Source organism: Oryzias latipes, chromosome 6 (assembly GCF_053564925.1).
Source record: "Oryzias latipes strain Hd-rR chromosome 6, Olatipes_Hd-rR_3.1".
Taxonomy (NCBI): domain Eukaryota; kingdom Metazoa; phylum Chordata; class Actinopteri; order Beloniformes; family Adrianichthyidae; genus Oryzias; species Oryzias latipes.
Genome location: NC_136242.1, coordinates 22,054,535 through 22,070,078, shown reverse-complemented (window position 1 = coordinate 22,070,078; position 15,544 = coordinate 22,054,535). Strand labels below are relative to the sequence as shown.

At 39.8% G+C, this 15,544-nt stretch overlaps 2 protein-coding genes across 3 annotated transcripts; one reads left to right on the top strand and one right to left on the bottom strand.

The window, feature by feature from the left end:
• Window positions 1–85: 85 nt before the first annotated feature.
• bbs10 (Bardet-Biedl syndrome 10) lies at window positions 86–5,790 on the top strand. Of its 2 annotated transcripts, none has more exons than XM_078949364.1 (4): window positions 86–207; window positions 3,375–3,574; window positions 3,647–4,582; window positions 4,719–5,790. In XM_078949364.1, the coding sequence occupies exons 2-4, from the start codon at window positions 3,384–3,386 to the stop codon at window positions 5,434–5,436; spliced, it is 1,845 nt and encodes a 614-aa protein (XP_078805490.1). In that variant the 5' UTR covers window positions 86–207; window positions 3,375–3,383; the 3' UTR covers window positions 5,437–5,790. The 2 variants fall into 2 exon arrangements, with proteins under 2 accessions (XP_078805490.1, XP_011474453.1); XM_011476151.3 differs by lacking the exon at window positions 86–207 and adding an exon at window positions 1,619–1,706.
• A 565-nt stretch (window positions 5,791–6,355) lies between these two features.
• Window positions 6,356–12,353, bottom strand: cd9a (CD9 molecule a). The gene is made up of 8 exons (XM_004069663.5): window positions 11,809–12,353; window positions 10,040–10,142; window positions 9,855–9,952; window positions 9,420–9,494; window positions 8,582–8,683; window positions 7,342–7,431; window positions 7,179–7,262; window positions 6,356–7,078 (listed from the first exon to the last, which is right to left on the bottom strand). The coding sequence occupies exons 1-8, from the start codon at window positions 11,875–11,877 to the stop codon at window positions 7,013–7,015; spliced, it is 687 nt and encodes a 228-aa protein (XP_004069711.1). The 5' UTR covers window positions 11,878–12,353; the 3' UTR covers window positions 6,356–7,012.
• Between the last annotated feature and the right edge of the window lie 3,191 nt (window positions 12,354–15,544).

The following is a 15,544-nucleotide window of genomic DNA, read 5'->3' as shown; positions in this document are numbered from 1 at the left end:
CAGTGAAGGCAGGTGTGTGAAAGCTGGATCAAGAGGCAACAACACAGAGGGTGGGGCAAGATGAGGTTGGCATAGGTGTATGTGTGTGTTGGTGTATAAGTTAATCATTAGGGTGAATGTGTTCTTTTCTGTCCATTCAGGTCCCATGGGAGCTGTGGTCTCACTGCTGACATCCCACCTCTCAAGACCTCCGTCTCAATCCTACAGGTCAGCCTCACTTGGCCACTCATGCATATTCATCAGAATAGTGACACTGCTTTTTCAGAGCTTATTAGCATACTAAGAGTTCAGCAGCAGGGGATATTTGCATTCAAAGTGGACAGCTCTGTATGTCATTTTTATGTGGGTGTGTGCATCTTTACATCCGGTGGTGGCTGCAGAACTGTCTCATATTCTCTATGTACTGTATGGATGATGTTGCCTGATTTAGAAACTCAGGATGTGGTTTCTGCAGCAACAAAGATCAGATTCCGACCCCGCCCAGTTCACCTTGAGGTTCCTGTGTTCCTGAGGAATGACACAGAGGTACAGTATAGGCTGCAGGAACGTAAATTATAGCCAAATAAAATATTTTTCCCTGGTTGAAGGCAATTATTTATACTAATTACAAATACCCTCAAATTTGCAGATGCATTCTGGACATTTTTAGGCATTCCAGAGTGTGTTTCTGCATTACATCAACTTGAATACAAAGGGATGACAAACATTTTCAAAAAAAGAACAATTAAAAGTTGATTATTTACAATATGTGCTTTCTTGATTAAATTAAATGTCATTGAATTGGACACAGAGTGAAGAATGTTCGGTTATGAAGAACAATGTGAGAGAGGAAAAAATGCACTAGGAAACTAGAATTTGTTTTGCCCTTGGGTTTTTGCTTGCAATTTCAGTAGCACAAATTTAACATATAGAGAGGGTATAAGTGGTAACCCTGATTATAAGAATAAGGAAAGAGGACTGAACACCAAACTGACCCAAACTTACACTTCCATGAATATTATGCTAATTTATTTTGCATTTAAATGAGACATTTTCAAAATACTTTTGTATTTTTTCATCATGCATACAAAGTGTATATTGATGTGGAAAACATTCCCCTGAGATGGACTTCTGGAGGGTTGTACGTTTTACACCCTCAAAACAATTCAACTTTTAATCTGATAATTTGTAAGAGACAGAATTTCAAAATAAAACTTTACAATGTGAAATTAAACATAAAACAGGAAAACATATTATTTAATTAAAAAAGAAAATGTAAGTTAAAGAATATATATAAACATTTTTTATTTAAATGACATATCATTAATCCATTATACTTACACTCTGTTCACTAAATCTTAAGCTTACAATTCATTATGAATTAAAAATTTAACATTGATCATTTAAAAATACATTTTTCAGTTTGTAAATAACTTTTTTTTATAATTTTTTAATTTAATTTTTAATTTTTTTTAATAATAAAAAATATAATAATAAAAACTACTCCCTGTATCTGCTGTATATTAACATATTGTCTATTGTGTTGTCAAAATGGAGTTATTGAGCTTTTGGAAAGCCGATGCAGCATTTCTGTTATATTTAATCTAATGCTCAATCCCCCCTCCAGTCCACTAGATGGCGGTAATTCGTCTTCTGCTAGTAACTGTCTGTCGTCAAACTAAAAAGAATAAGTTCCGTATCTAGGCACCGGGGGAAGCATAAAGCGGGTGAGTAAATAATCTCATAAGATAGTCAGTTGTTGATTTTCTTTTTTCCGAAGGAGTTGTTTGTGTGCCATAAGTCTCTGTGATGGGGTTCATTCGCCAAGTCTCTCATAACCGACTCGACTGTGCATCTCTACGAAGACCATTTATCTCAAAATAGTCAAATTGGATGAAAATTAGCAATTTTTTGCATGAACACCAAACACCTCCTGCTCTTTGATAAACGCTCCGCTAATACACAAAGCGTTGTACTGCTGAAAACCGTGAAGGAGCTTAATAACACAACAAAGACTTTGCTAGTTTTAGATAAAACGAGTGACTTCTCATGGAAGAGGACGCATGCGCAGTCTGGATATTTTTTCTGTTTTGGAGTAATCACAGAAAAGAAACGGAAAATTTATGTTTGAGATTCTGTTGGTGTAGTCCAGGCAAACGTGTTAAAAAACATGGATTTTATTAGGATCACATGTTTATCTGAGTTTGTAGTGTATGTTGTAGGGCACAAACATTTTGAAAGGCACCTACATATGCAACAATTTACATTGATTAGGTAAAAATAATACATATGCTATATATAAATATATATTTATATATGTTTTGCAAATACACTGTGGAGTTCAAGTCAAGCCTGAAATATTTTTATGAAGCTATATTTACAGTATTTGTAAGTGTTGATGTAGGTGTTATTTTTTATCTTAATTCTTGCATTTTGTTTTATTAAAAAAAAAGAATATTTAACTTTATCTCATATAGTGTGAACTGTAAAAAAAAAAATCAATAAATAAATATATAATATTCTTTTTAATTCTGTTCAGCAACGCTTTCTTTTTTAGATTTTCGTTCTCTGCTGTCAGAGGAGACCCTGAAGGTTTTTGCTATTTTGAAACAAAAAAGACATGGCTGTGATGTTCTTGGTATTTTCTTTGTGAATCACTGATTTCTTAAACTCAAACTAAAGGGTATTGTTCACACTATGAAGTCTTCTGCTAAAACCTATAAGCCATGTTAGGAATATGCAGTTTGACTGCATCACTCCAGAGAATAGATTTTTAAAAATGTCTTCTTTTGTGTACAAGTCTCTCCATTGCTTAGCACTAAAGTACATCTCTGACATGTTGGACTCTTATGAACCACCGATAGGAGTGAGAAGCTCAGGAACAGGCCTTCTTCTGGTGCCCAGAGTGAGGAGTAAACACAGTGAAGCAGCGTTTGAGTTTCATGCAGCTACAATTTGGAACAGTCATCCTGATGACACTAGAAAGGCTTCTACTCCAGGCTAAAAACAAACCCTTTTAGATCATTATGAAAGACTTTTATTTGCTCTATTGTCTTTTAATTGAGTTTTAAAGTAATTTTAATTATAATAATATGTGATTAAAAAACTTACATTACCTTACACCACTAAAATGTAGGTCGTTTGAAATCATTTATCTGCATTGTCCTGAAGACCAAATATTTATAAAAAGTGGTTCTCCTATTAGCACAGCTTGAGGTGCTAAAAGATTGATTAGAATAGCTAATAAAGCTATTCTTTATGCATGTCCCGCTGGGTAACTTTCTAAAATATTTGTTAGATCTTTACCTGATGCAGTCAAAACTGTAAAGTGTGTCTCACTATGGACTGTTTCATTTTTGAAAGCGAGAATCTGTTCTTTATGTTGTCAAATCCAGGGTGTGAGAATGCCTCCATCAGAGCGTCTTCCCCTGGAACAGGTCTTAGAAATCGTTTCAGCTCTGGAGGCAGTCGTCCTTCGTAGTTTCGGTCCTGAGGGAGGCCAGGTGCTTTTTACCCGAGACACAGGACAGGCGATGTTGAGCCGTAGTGGCACATGCATTCTTTCTGCGCTGCATCTGGAGCATCCTCTGGCCAGGTCAGTACAAATCCCCTTAGTTTGATCCATTTCTTTCCCCCGTCTGACATTGCTGTGTGTTTCTTTCATTAGGGTGGTGGTGGAGAGTGTCTGGAAACACAGCAGAGGAACAGGCGATGGATCTAAAACCTTTATCCTGCTTCTGGCATCGTTACTGAGAGGGATTTCTAAAGCAACGAGCAGAGGGCCCAGTGCGTCTCACGCGTATGGCTTCACAGAAGCCGCAAAGGCTGCTGCTGCTCCATACTTCGCCAACAAACTGCTGGAACTTGTGTCATCAGACCTGGATGACCTTATTGCCGTAAACGTTGTCCCATATGGATTCTGTGTGTCACTTGAAGACTTCACAACACACAGCGGCAGGTTACTTCTGGCTTCATTCTTCCACACACGTGTTAGTCATGTGCACTGTAGCTATTTAAGCGAACTTACGTGCGAAATGCTCAATCGCTGGAAGTATAAAAGTGACCTTCCTTACATCTCATTTCAGTTTCTGAGTGATAACTTCCCCGCTCTTCATACGCCTGTTTCCGGCTTCCCTGTCAGCTCTTCGCGTTTAATCGAAGGGCAGGTGATTCACAGAGATTTTGCTACACCGTGCCTCCCAAGCAAACAGCAGCCAGTAAAAGTGGTCGTTTTCACAGACTACATGCAGCCAATATTGCTGAGTACAGGAGACGTGCTGAAGCTGGGCTATGGGGGCGGGGTAACTCCGGAGAGCAGTATTGTGCATTTTAGCGCCTGGACAGAGAGGTCACTGGAGAGCGTAATTGCGGAGCTGCAGAGTTTGGGCGTCTCTCTGCTTTTGTCAGCTGTGAAGCAGTCTGATGCGGCCGTGGCATTAGCCACACAGGCACACATGAGCCTCGTGGAGTGTGTCAGTGAAGAGGAGCTGTCTCTCTTTGTGCAGCTAAGTGGGGTCACACCGGTTTCACGCGGCTGCACCATTCAGCTAGAGCACGTTGCCGCACTCTCGTTCTGTCGACCAATCCTACTTGGAGGCCACAGGTAAACAAATGTTGATTATTCTTAACCTGAAAACAAAAACAAACCAGTGACACGAATGTATGCTCTATTTAATAAGCTGTTGTTCTTTTTCTGGCACCAATTTTGATTGACAGCTGATTTTTTTTGTGTTTAACAGGTATGTGCAGGTGGCTTTCTGTGAGTCGCCAAAGAGTAGCAAAGTAAATCCCTGCAGCCTTGTGATCTGCGGCCCTGGAGAGGGGCAGACAGACCAATATATATGTGCAATACGTGACGCCGTGTGCATGCTAATGACCACCTGGGAGCCCAAGCACACAAGTGAAACTACAGCATCACGTGGGACCTTACAATCAGACAAAGGCACCGCCTCCTTAGATATGACCCCTACATTCCAAAGCACAGCAAACAAACCCTATGGTCTTAAGAAGTGTGTGTTTGAGCCAGGTTGTGTAATACCTGCAGGAGGGACATTTGAATTTCTCTTGAGCAGAGCCCTCCCGAATCCTTCCAGTGATACAAACGGACTTCCTTCTGTTTCGCAGCTCCTGGCTAACGCCCTCTTGAGTGTTCCTCGCCAGATTTACTCCCACAGTCCAAAACTTTTTCTGCAGGCTCAAACCAGGATTATGAGTTTAGTCCAAAATCCCTCTAACCCTTTCAGCCTCGGACTGAAAGAGTCAACGCCAGGGCCCATGGTGGACTTGGGCCTCGAATCTGTCACCTGTAAATACCAGCTGATTTTGGCTGTGGTCCAGTGTGCAACCAGTGTTCTCCGAGTGGACACGGTGCTGCATACACGCACCGCATTACACACACAATCAAAGAAGCACACAATCTTTTCTCGGGCCAGCACAGAGGATGAAGCAGAAGACTGAGATTCTCATCGGCCCCTCAGACAATCATACAGCTGAAAAATATTTTCCCTCTACAGATGTGTACAGCTATATTTTAATAGTTTTATTTTATGGATTATTAAAGCGTAACTAATACTGATCTGAATTTGACTTGTGATCTTGTTATAAATGAAATGCAGGGCTGAAAGTAAGCCGCTACGCTCTGGCACTGGCACGTATAAGACATGGCAGAGGTACGCCGAGATTGATGCTGAAGATATAAATATGTTCTGCATACTGAATAAGTACCTGTGATTGATGCATTCTGGCTGCTGGATCTGACTATTACTGCAACTTTTGTTTTGAAAGATTAAAGAACAAAGTAGGCTGCAGAAATAATGATTTCCTGAGAATTTTTGCCTCTTCATATTTTTTCCTCGTTGTCCGTGGCCCTTCAAGTTAAGGTAAAGGCAAAATAACATGGACACATTGACCGACGACACTCAACCGTTTAATAATCAGCCTTATCTGCACAGCGGGGGTGAGATGTTTGGGAGGGTAGCCGCAACTGTCAGCAGCTAAATTATAGTGTGCTTCCTTTGGCTGTAATCATAGAAACGTAAAGGCAATTCGTTATTATTTTGAGGCGGGAAACGGTGAGTCATTCAGACGATAACTAGACTTGCTACTTTCCATCCACTTCACTGTTTACTTTTACTGTGCATCCTTCGTCCTGATCACCATTTTCCCCCTACAAATTAACGGAGGAATTCAGAAACAAAGGCAGCGTTGCTTTTGTTTATTTTCTGTATGAGTCATAGCTGATAATCGCAACATCAAAGACTTGTGAATGCAGTTAGGGGTGGCCTTCCCCTTTTCGTGTGATGGGAAACATTTTTCTTAAATTGAGGCACCCACACCCTTTCACTCTTCAAAGACAGGAGCTGCACAGCGCTGGAAGTTTGTGTACTCAACTTTTATTTATTCGTAGTTTATTTGGTACTTTCATTTTGTGAAACATTGTGTACATAGTATAAATCAACTCACTGTCAAATAAAAAGGACAATACAAAACACGATCAAACTACAAGTACCGATATAATTGCCAAATAGTACAAAAACAACATGAACGTTTAAAAAATATGGGGAAAGAAGAATAAAGGCCATTAAAATGAGATCAGGTTAAAGGAGAAGTCGTCACTTTGTTGTAATCAAAATCCTACTCTAACACCAAGATCATTGAGAGGGTTTTTGTCGTAAATGATTTCAGACAAATCATTGGTAAATGTGCAGTGTGTCCCGTTTGGTTTTCTGTTTCTGTCTTGGGACTTGTCTCCAACTGCAAGCCTACTGTTTCGAGTTTAAAAAATAGACAGGGATATCACTCAGATGACCGCAAAATTACGCATTTGTGTTTTCCTCTGCCATTGAAGCACAGATAACACCCTCGCTAAAGTTGAGCGCAGAAACACATCACAATTATATCAGAAGCACAGTTATAACTGATGCATTATATTAATAGGGTTACCCCCTTCAAACAAGCAGTGATTCTTTTTGGCAGTGGAGAGTCGCGTGTCTTTGGGAATGACATCATGCAACAACAGGGACCTCAGGTAGGTTCACACCACCTCCTGAGACTTTCTGATGGCACAGCACAGGAGCATACTGAAGATCATCCCAAACACCTGAAAAAAGTCATATGTCCGAATGAGTTATTTCTGGATTGTGAAGACTCCAGAAAACATCCGACACATGAGTTTTTATGAATTCTTTTCTGCTTCTCACCATAACAACTCCCATGGTGATGCCTACTACTGCGATGATGTGCAATTTAGAGTCAAACACCTCCTCAATAGCATCTGGACAACTCTGTAACAAATTACCATGGTAAAAATAACATTTCTATTTATCCTTAATACAACTAAATCGCACACAAACACACTGGTACCTTAATGAGCAGTTCTTCAAGCGGTTCTCCACGAGGGCAAGTTTCTTTAAAAGATTCGTCCGTATCTTTTCCTGGGCCGCAACATTTTAGCTGTAAACAAACAAAAATAATGATGAACTAATAAGACATGCTGTAGGAATGTGACAAGCAGGTCCAGTTACAGAGAAGTACAGTATCCCCCCCCCTTATTCACAGGGGTTGGGGACCAGAGACATCCGTGACTATGGAGAACCACCCCCCACCTTGCGGCCGAGGAATGTCCGTCACTGATTCTTACTCATCAAAAACACTTCTGAAATACTTTTGATGCTTTGTAAAACCTTTATTAAAGAACCTTGTAATTGAATTCAACATAAAGGTTTTTTTTTTTTAAATACAGAGCAATAGTCTGTACATTAGGAGTGTCACTCTGTGCCTTAAAACCAGGAGCCCGTACTTCCTCCTTCATCAGTTAAGTGTAAGTGGGCATCTTCTTCCAGAAGAGACCGGTTTCATTCACATTAAAAACCTTCTCCGGATGATAATTATTCTCAGCATTTATCTTCCTCGGCGTATCAGGATATTTTCCGGCCGCTTTCGGAGTCAGCTTATGCCATTTCTTTTTGCAGGGGCAAAAACTTCAGTTGATAGCGATTCGGGTTCTTTCTTTCTCTTATAGCCAAGTATTTGTATAAAAAAAAAAAGTAAAACACAGGAAATAAGTAAGGGATAATGGTGGACGAGGTGTCCATCATCAGAAATTAACGGACGACGGGGAAGCCTTGCTTTTGCGGAAACTGTTAATTTCTGATAATGGACACTACAAAAGCCATTATCCCGCTTATGGTAACTTAAAAAAAATTCAATCAATTTTAAGTACTTTATTCTTTTTATTTTTTTGGTTTAAATCACAAAAAAGCAACGTACCGGATACGTGGTTTGGCATGTTGTCATGGTAACAGCTGCAATATACATGCTGATGGTCATTATAGGTTAAATAAAGCATCAGTTCAGAGAGACAGTTCACCTCTTACCGCTTGTTTTTGTCCATAAAATGAAGCAAAAGTTTGTTTCAAAGAAGCCAGCGTAGTGATATAGAACATTTGGGCTACGTGACCGGAACTTCTTTTTTAGGTGCACATTATCACTGGCCATTGTCACTTTTAAATCCACACCCAGTAGCCAATCAAGATTGAGTATTTACTCGGACCATTGTCTAAGCAGATTTAAATGAAGCAGAAACAGTTCAAATACAGTTTACCTGTGCTTGAATCAGTCGCAGTGTTTCTTTGACTCGCTCATCCCCTGTAGACGTGTAGTCTTTGTACGTTTGCATGTAGAAGCTTGATATGTCTTCCACTACCTGCACCAGCATACAAAGAGCAAAGTACAATCTGCAATTAATCTGATTTTAAACTGAAATGATGTATTTGGTACATTGCACATGGAGAGAGCTTTAAAGACCCACTCTGATGAAAATTGTGTTTTTGTTGGTTTTAACATGTTCTCAGAGCATTTATCTTATGGAGGACATTTATAGAGATGATTAAAATTAAAACTGCATTTTTTTAGTGTTTCTTTATTCAAATTGTGTCAATTCAGGAGCAGATACAAAAATGCAGTTTCCCTCCGTCCTGATTCATCCTCTTGTAGAGAAATAGATGCATGAACGTCTTTGTTTTGCTCGTCCCAGCTGCCATATGACTCAAAACGGTACGGCTGGATTACTCTGATATTGCGCGCCATTTTTGTTCGACTGCTAATTTTAGCTTTGGGTTGGAACCTAGTGGGAGGGAGTATAAACAAAAGGTTAATAAGAAATGAGCGCAGGCTTATTCTGTGCCAACAGTCCCGCCCACAACCTCTTTTGATAAACTTCTGCCTCTATGCAGAAACTATGTCCAAGGAAACAACGCAGGTTTTTTAAAAATGATTTTTGTCTCAAAACAGCCTAATCATAAATATAAGACCACTGGGAATGCTTACAAAATTGATCAAAACATGATTGTAGTGGGACTTTAAACGTGTTGTGCCAGTGCTTGGACTTTTTCTAATCATACCAACACTCTCAACACATTATTTTTCCTTGTTAACTTTACCTTGGTTTGGTTTGAAAATCCCCAAATTCCAGCGGCTACTTCAATGGCAAAGAGGATGAGAAGGAAGAAGAAGAACTGTGTAAAGACAGGAAAAAGATCTTTTCAGCTGATTGTTGCCTGCTCTGCACGCTTGGGTGCTTGCTCTTGGTGCGCATGTGTGGGCATGCGAGGTCAGCTGAGTGTAGCGAAACCCTGTTATCACAGGCCCCTCCTCTGGAGAGATTTAGTTCAAGAAGATTATGGCCTGATGAGTCAAGTTAGAGGGAGCAAGCACAGAGAATCTAAATACGCTTTTGTGGCCTTGAGACAGTTTTGATCAAGGCATGTGCTTCAAATTTTAGATAATAAATCCACAGGACATCAAACAAGTGTTATCAAGCTCACAAGGTTTCAAGTATATGTATTAAAACCAGTTTTGAAAGAAAATGTACGCACCACTCCTAGCATGCAGGGTGACTCCCTGATTGCTCCACAACAACCAAGAAAGCCAACCACCATTATAAGAGCTCCAGCACCAATCAGTACGTAGACCCCTGCATGTACAAACATTACAGCACAGTGAAGAATACAGAGAGGCCTACGGTTCACATAACAAACGAATAAGGGAACTTGCATCTTACCTGCGTAGAAAGCATATGGAGAATTCTCTTCCTCCAGAAGGACTTTGTTCTGTGGGTCTAACCTCAGCCACAGGCCAATGGCTAAAACAGTAGTGCCTGCAAGCTGAAAACAAAAGCATGTTTTTGTCTACAGAACAATAGAGTATGATTCACGCTATCGACATCAGTTAATATAATCAGACAACTGTCAGCAGCTGTCTGATGGGCTCCGTCTGGAATCTGTTCTCACTTGCGGCTTCTTTCTGTCCTGCTTTCAATCCAGGATGGCCTTTACCAACACCAACAACCAGGAACCTCTTTTGGGATAAATAATTTCCTGTTAAGTTTTGAAGCTATCCATCATCCAAAAATGCATTTTTTTATCCTTAGAATAGTGATTTTCCCACTTATAAATAATGATGATGCTAAATTCAGTAAAAGTGCTGTGAAACCGACAAATTTAAGTAGAGACACCACACCATCCACTCCACAGTGGATGGTGTGGATATCATTTTCTTTTTGTTTTTTCTTGAGTGCACTTTCTTCATGCTTTATTATACTGTTAGAGTTCAACAGTCTGTGCGGGACAGTAAATGTTTAACTTTAAGAGGTTAAAGACAATTTTCCTTGTATTCTTGAAATATCGATTTTGAAATCCAAATATTTAAAAAAGGGAAAAGGCCATAGAAATATAATAATATTCAACATGCTTAAAAATAGATATTTTAATGAACAGGTTTTTCAAAGCAAAATAAAATTATGTAATAATATAATGGCCAGTTTAAAATCTGTGTGCAGGTTTTTCACAATTGCATGATCTTTTGATATATTTATGAGAGATTTATTGGTTGATTGTGTGATTGCACGAGGTCAAATTTATTCTTTCAATTATGAACAATTTGGGGCTCCATAGGAAAATGAAAGCTTTGCCTCCACCCGCCTGATTGGCATGAAGTTCGTGGGAGTGGCAGGAAAAAAAATGCTTTAACACAAACTTTACAGCAACATGTTGGCCCCTCTCTCTCCTTCCTTTGTTTTGTTGCAGGTTTATATGCGCCTTATTTATTATCTAGCCAGTGAAACCCTTCAGGTACTGATTTTCTTGCAGCCGAGACGGTTGAAGTTAAGACACACTAAAATCTCACATCATATTAAACACTATGCTGGATGGCGATAAACACAGCACAAACAAAAATAGATATTGAAATTACTGCCAGCTGATTTGCTTTAAAATTTACATGTGTGGGGACACTGTGGGAAACTATCCATAATGAAAGAGTGATTCCATATTTAGTTGCACAAATTAGAAATGTTCTTAAAAGGCCATGCGGTCTCTGAAACCGCATGGTATGGCACGCCTTGTAGGTTTAGGCTACAGATCATGTCCTAAATATTTATAGATTTCACACAGACTGTTTAAAGCATAAGCTTTTTCAGTCTTAATTGATATCACTTTGGTTCAATTCTGTATTAGACTAAAGTGTGCCCCCTTCCTCGATGCGAGTATTGAATGCCATGCGCGCAATCTCTAGTGGGTCCTACATTCTGTGCCATGGAAGTGGGTCACTTGGCCACTGGGGATTATTCTGTAGACTGTTCCTCACACATTGGGATAATTCGCATTTTGTGGTGCACACTAGCATCAATCACAAAGTCCTGCGTAACCAGGTGATCTGACACCAAATAACATGATCCATTATTTTATTTTGGCGCAAAACCTGCTCACAGTTACGCGGCTGCATAGAAACAAGACGCGTTGAGCGTGAGAATCTATGTTAGTTCCGCCTTACCCAAAAGACAAGATTGAAGGCGAACATCAAATATTTGACGCACGTCTCTCCGCCGGACAAAGCTGCCATGGTGGTGCTCGGACGATCCGCTTGACTTCTGTTGAAACCTTTAAATCCAGCTGGCGTTGGAGGGGGAGATCGGCTCTTCTTTTAGATATCAGTGAGCAGAACGAGGCAGGCAGTTGGCCGACGCGCTGGCGCTCCCGCACGTCTCGCAGTGCGCGCGTAGTGGCCCGCCCCCACACGGCTGCATGCGGTCAAAACGCACAGTTCTTCCTCTAAACTCCTCTGAAGTTGTTATTATTTTGTAAATAAAACCTGAGATTGGATGTCTATTTTGTTATTCCACGCAATCTTCCAGTAATTACAATATTTTTAAACAAAAAAGAACCCAATATATTAGGCTTTAAAACGGCCTATTTTGAAACCTGCGACTTTGTCTTCCACAGACCCACGCAAGGTAGCAAGATTCAACGAAAGGCAAACTGCCACAAGAGCATTTCATACAGCACATACCTGGATCAGCGATGACGTAATTCCCCCAGAATAGGAAAAGCGCGTCCACGTCTTCCATTAACTAGGCCTAAATGAATGGGCACGTGCATGAGAATGGCGTTTCTTTTCGAGTCACCTATCTCACAGACTGTGTTGTTCACATCTGCAGCGCACAGTTATTTATTGTAAACCCTTCTGCTGCGCAATCCTCTCACTATTTCGTATTTTTAGTTGGAAGTTTATCAATACTGAGTGCAGGAGTCATCCAGCAGCATGCCTGTATACTGGAGGAAGTGTGCATGCTGGATGCGCACAATTCGACCTCTTTGTGTAAAATCCCTTTAATCACTTTATTTTGCTTAAAACTGAACAATTTGGCTTTTTTTGGGTGGGAGTTACTTTGGCTAAAATAAAAAACTATTAGTCTAATGAGAAAACAACTCTTTAAGCAAAAACAGTCCAAAAATGTACATGTACTGTATATTTGATGTTAAAGGCTGATGAAAACCCATAAACTGTGAAGTTAACTGCGATTTGGAGTGCCTTTAGTTAAGATTTGAATAGGTCCAAGGAAACTCAAAAGTGTATTTATGCATGTATCTCACAGATAATTAAGTAAGCAGTGTTGATCACAGGAATGTCTTGTAGATGCTACAGTTAGATGTAATGATTCAAAAACATTTTTGAGAAATTCCGGTCAAACATTGCAGGTAAGCCAATCTGCTCATTGAGAAGGTAAAGTAGCTTCTCTCCCTTTTATTTTCTAATTATGGCCCGCAGCACTCACAGAGTGCAAGGACCATATTGTAACTGGTACGAGGGTCGAACACTCAAAAAGTCCAAAACGTCAAAAAAACGCGTCAAAACGCCAAAAAATGGGGTCAAAAGTCGCCCAAAGCACAAAACGACACGACAATTGTGTAACACAACAAAAATACACACACACACGCACAACACCAACGCACAAACGTCAAAATTGTAGTCGCAAAAATGACGACAAAAAACCAAAAAAGCCCCAAAAAGCCCTCAAAGAACGGGTTTAAAGCCAAAAAGACATGCCCAGCCTATAGTAAAAGACAGGCCGCATTGAAATACATAGGCCACCTGACTGCAAAAACTTCTATATTGTTTCTGCTTCGTTTCATTATTATTATTATTATTATTATTATTCTTCTTGCACACTAACGGCGTCTTTGAGCTTAATTTTGACCCCCGCCACATACCCGAAAACTCACCAAAATTGGCACACATCTGGGATAAATTGAAAATGAATTTTCGGCAAAGAGAACGTCACCCCCCCGAAGTCGATGACATCACAGCGAGCGTTCCCGTAAAAAAAATGAATGGGCCGAAAATCGCTTATGGGGCCAAAAAAAAATATTTCAAATTAGAGCAACGAAACCAAAACACGCGTGTTGGAGATATCCCAAAGAAGTTCTGAAATCATTATGGGATGGCCAAACGACCTACGGCTTGGCGGCCATTTTGTGGCGAACTCAGAGAAATGGCGATTTTCGTGTTTTTTGACAATATGGGAAAACGACACTTTTGTTCAAGCGATTTTCACGAAATTGCACACACATGCCACAAACACGATTCTACAACTACCAAAGAAGTTTTGTTGACCTTTGACCTTGGCAAGGGGCGGCCATCTTGAATTTTCATAAAAAAGCACCTTTAGTAACGGATACAAACGAAAACTCGTCCTAGGGATTTTTATCAATCTTTTTGAAACTTCTCGGGCATCAATGGCAAGCTACTGTGGACAAAATGTTGGAATAAGAAGTTGTAGAATTTGAAACACGTGCGGGTGGCGAATTCGCAACCGTCGCCATTTTAGCTAGCTCGCACATATTTAATCGGAATAGCCTGAAACTGAAATATGCGATACCCTGGCCCACACTGAACAAAATGATGTCACATACGACAAAATCCATAAAGGAATGCGGCCGTGGTAAACAAAAAACGATCGCAAAAAAAAGTGCTGACTCGGCAAAAAGTTTTTTTTTCGGATTTTATTTTTAAGAATCGGCTAACGAAACCCAGATAACTTTGTCGGGTATATCCAAAGAAAGTTTTGAAATCATTACGTGATGGCGTCACGACCTACGGTTTGGCGGCCATTTTGTGCCAAAATATGCCATTTTGAGTTTTTCGCGTTTTTACACAATATGGAAAAATGAACTTTTTTTCGAGCGATTTTCACGAAATTTGACGCGCATGTCCCTAGCGTAACTCTACAATCACCTCTGGAGTTTCGTCGACCTTTGACCTCGGGAAAAGGCGGCCATCTTGAATTATCTATAAAAAACACCTTTACCACCAGATTCAAACGTAAACTTGTCGTTGGAATTTTCAGCGATCGTCTCGAAACTTTTTGGGCATCAATGGCAAGCTACTGTGGAAAAAATGTTGGAATTAGAAGTTGTAGATTTTGAACGGCGTACGCGTAGCAAGCTAGCAAAGTGGCGCACTGTTATAACTCCCATGCATTTCAATACTAAACAGTGAAAATTTAATGCATGCATTAATGCCTGAAACAGAATACATTGAAAAACACTGGATATGGACATATAAGGAATGTGGGCGTGGTTAGCATAAAACCACTGTTGCTAAGGACAAAAAAAAATTTACTTTTACGGATTTGTCCAAAACTGACGTCAATCTGTTCGTCCTCTCGAGGGGACCAAAACATAAAATGGTTGCTATGGAGATAAAATTAACAAAAAAGCCGCCATTTTGGAAAAGGTTTTTTTTTTTACCAACATATGACATATAGCTCTCATCAATGGAGGAATGTGTTTTTCTGAGTCAGTTGATGATGCTGATCGCTATGCTAGCACTTTTAGCTATGTTAGCATAGCTAGCATAGTTAGCATAATTAGCATTTCAGGTAATGTGTTTTTCTGAGTCAGTTAATGATGCTGATCGCTATGCTAGCACTTTTAGCCACATTAGCATAGCTAGCATAGTTAGCATAATTAGCATTTTAGGTAATGTGTTTTTCTGAGTCAGTTGATGGTGCTGATCACAATGCTAGCACTTTTAGCCACATTAGCATAGCTAGCATAGTTAGCATAATTAGCATTTTAAGTAATGTGTTTTTCTGAGTCAGTTGATGATGCTGATCGCAATGCTAAAACTTTTAGCCAAATTAGCATAGCTAGCATAGTTAGCATAATTAGCATATGCCGTTTTGACTAGCCATTATCAAAAGTGGGCAGTGAGGGCGGTGAGGGCG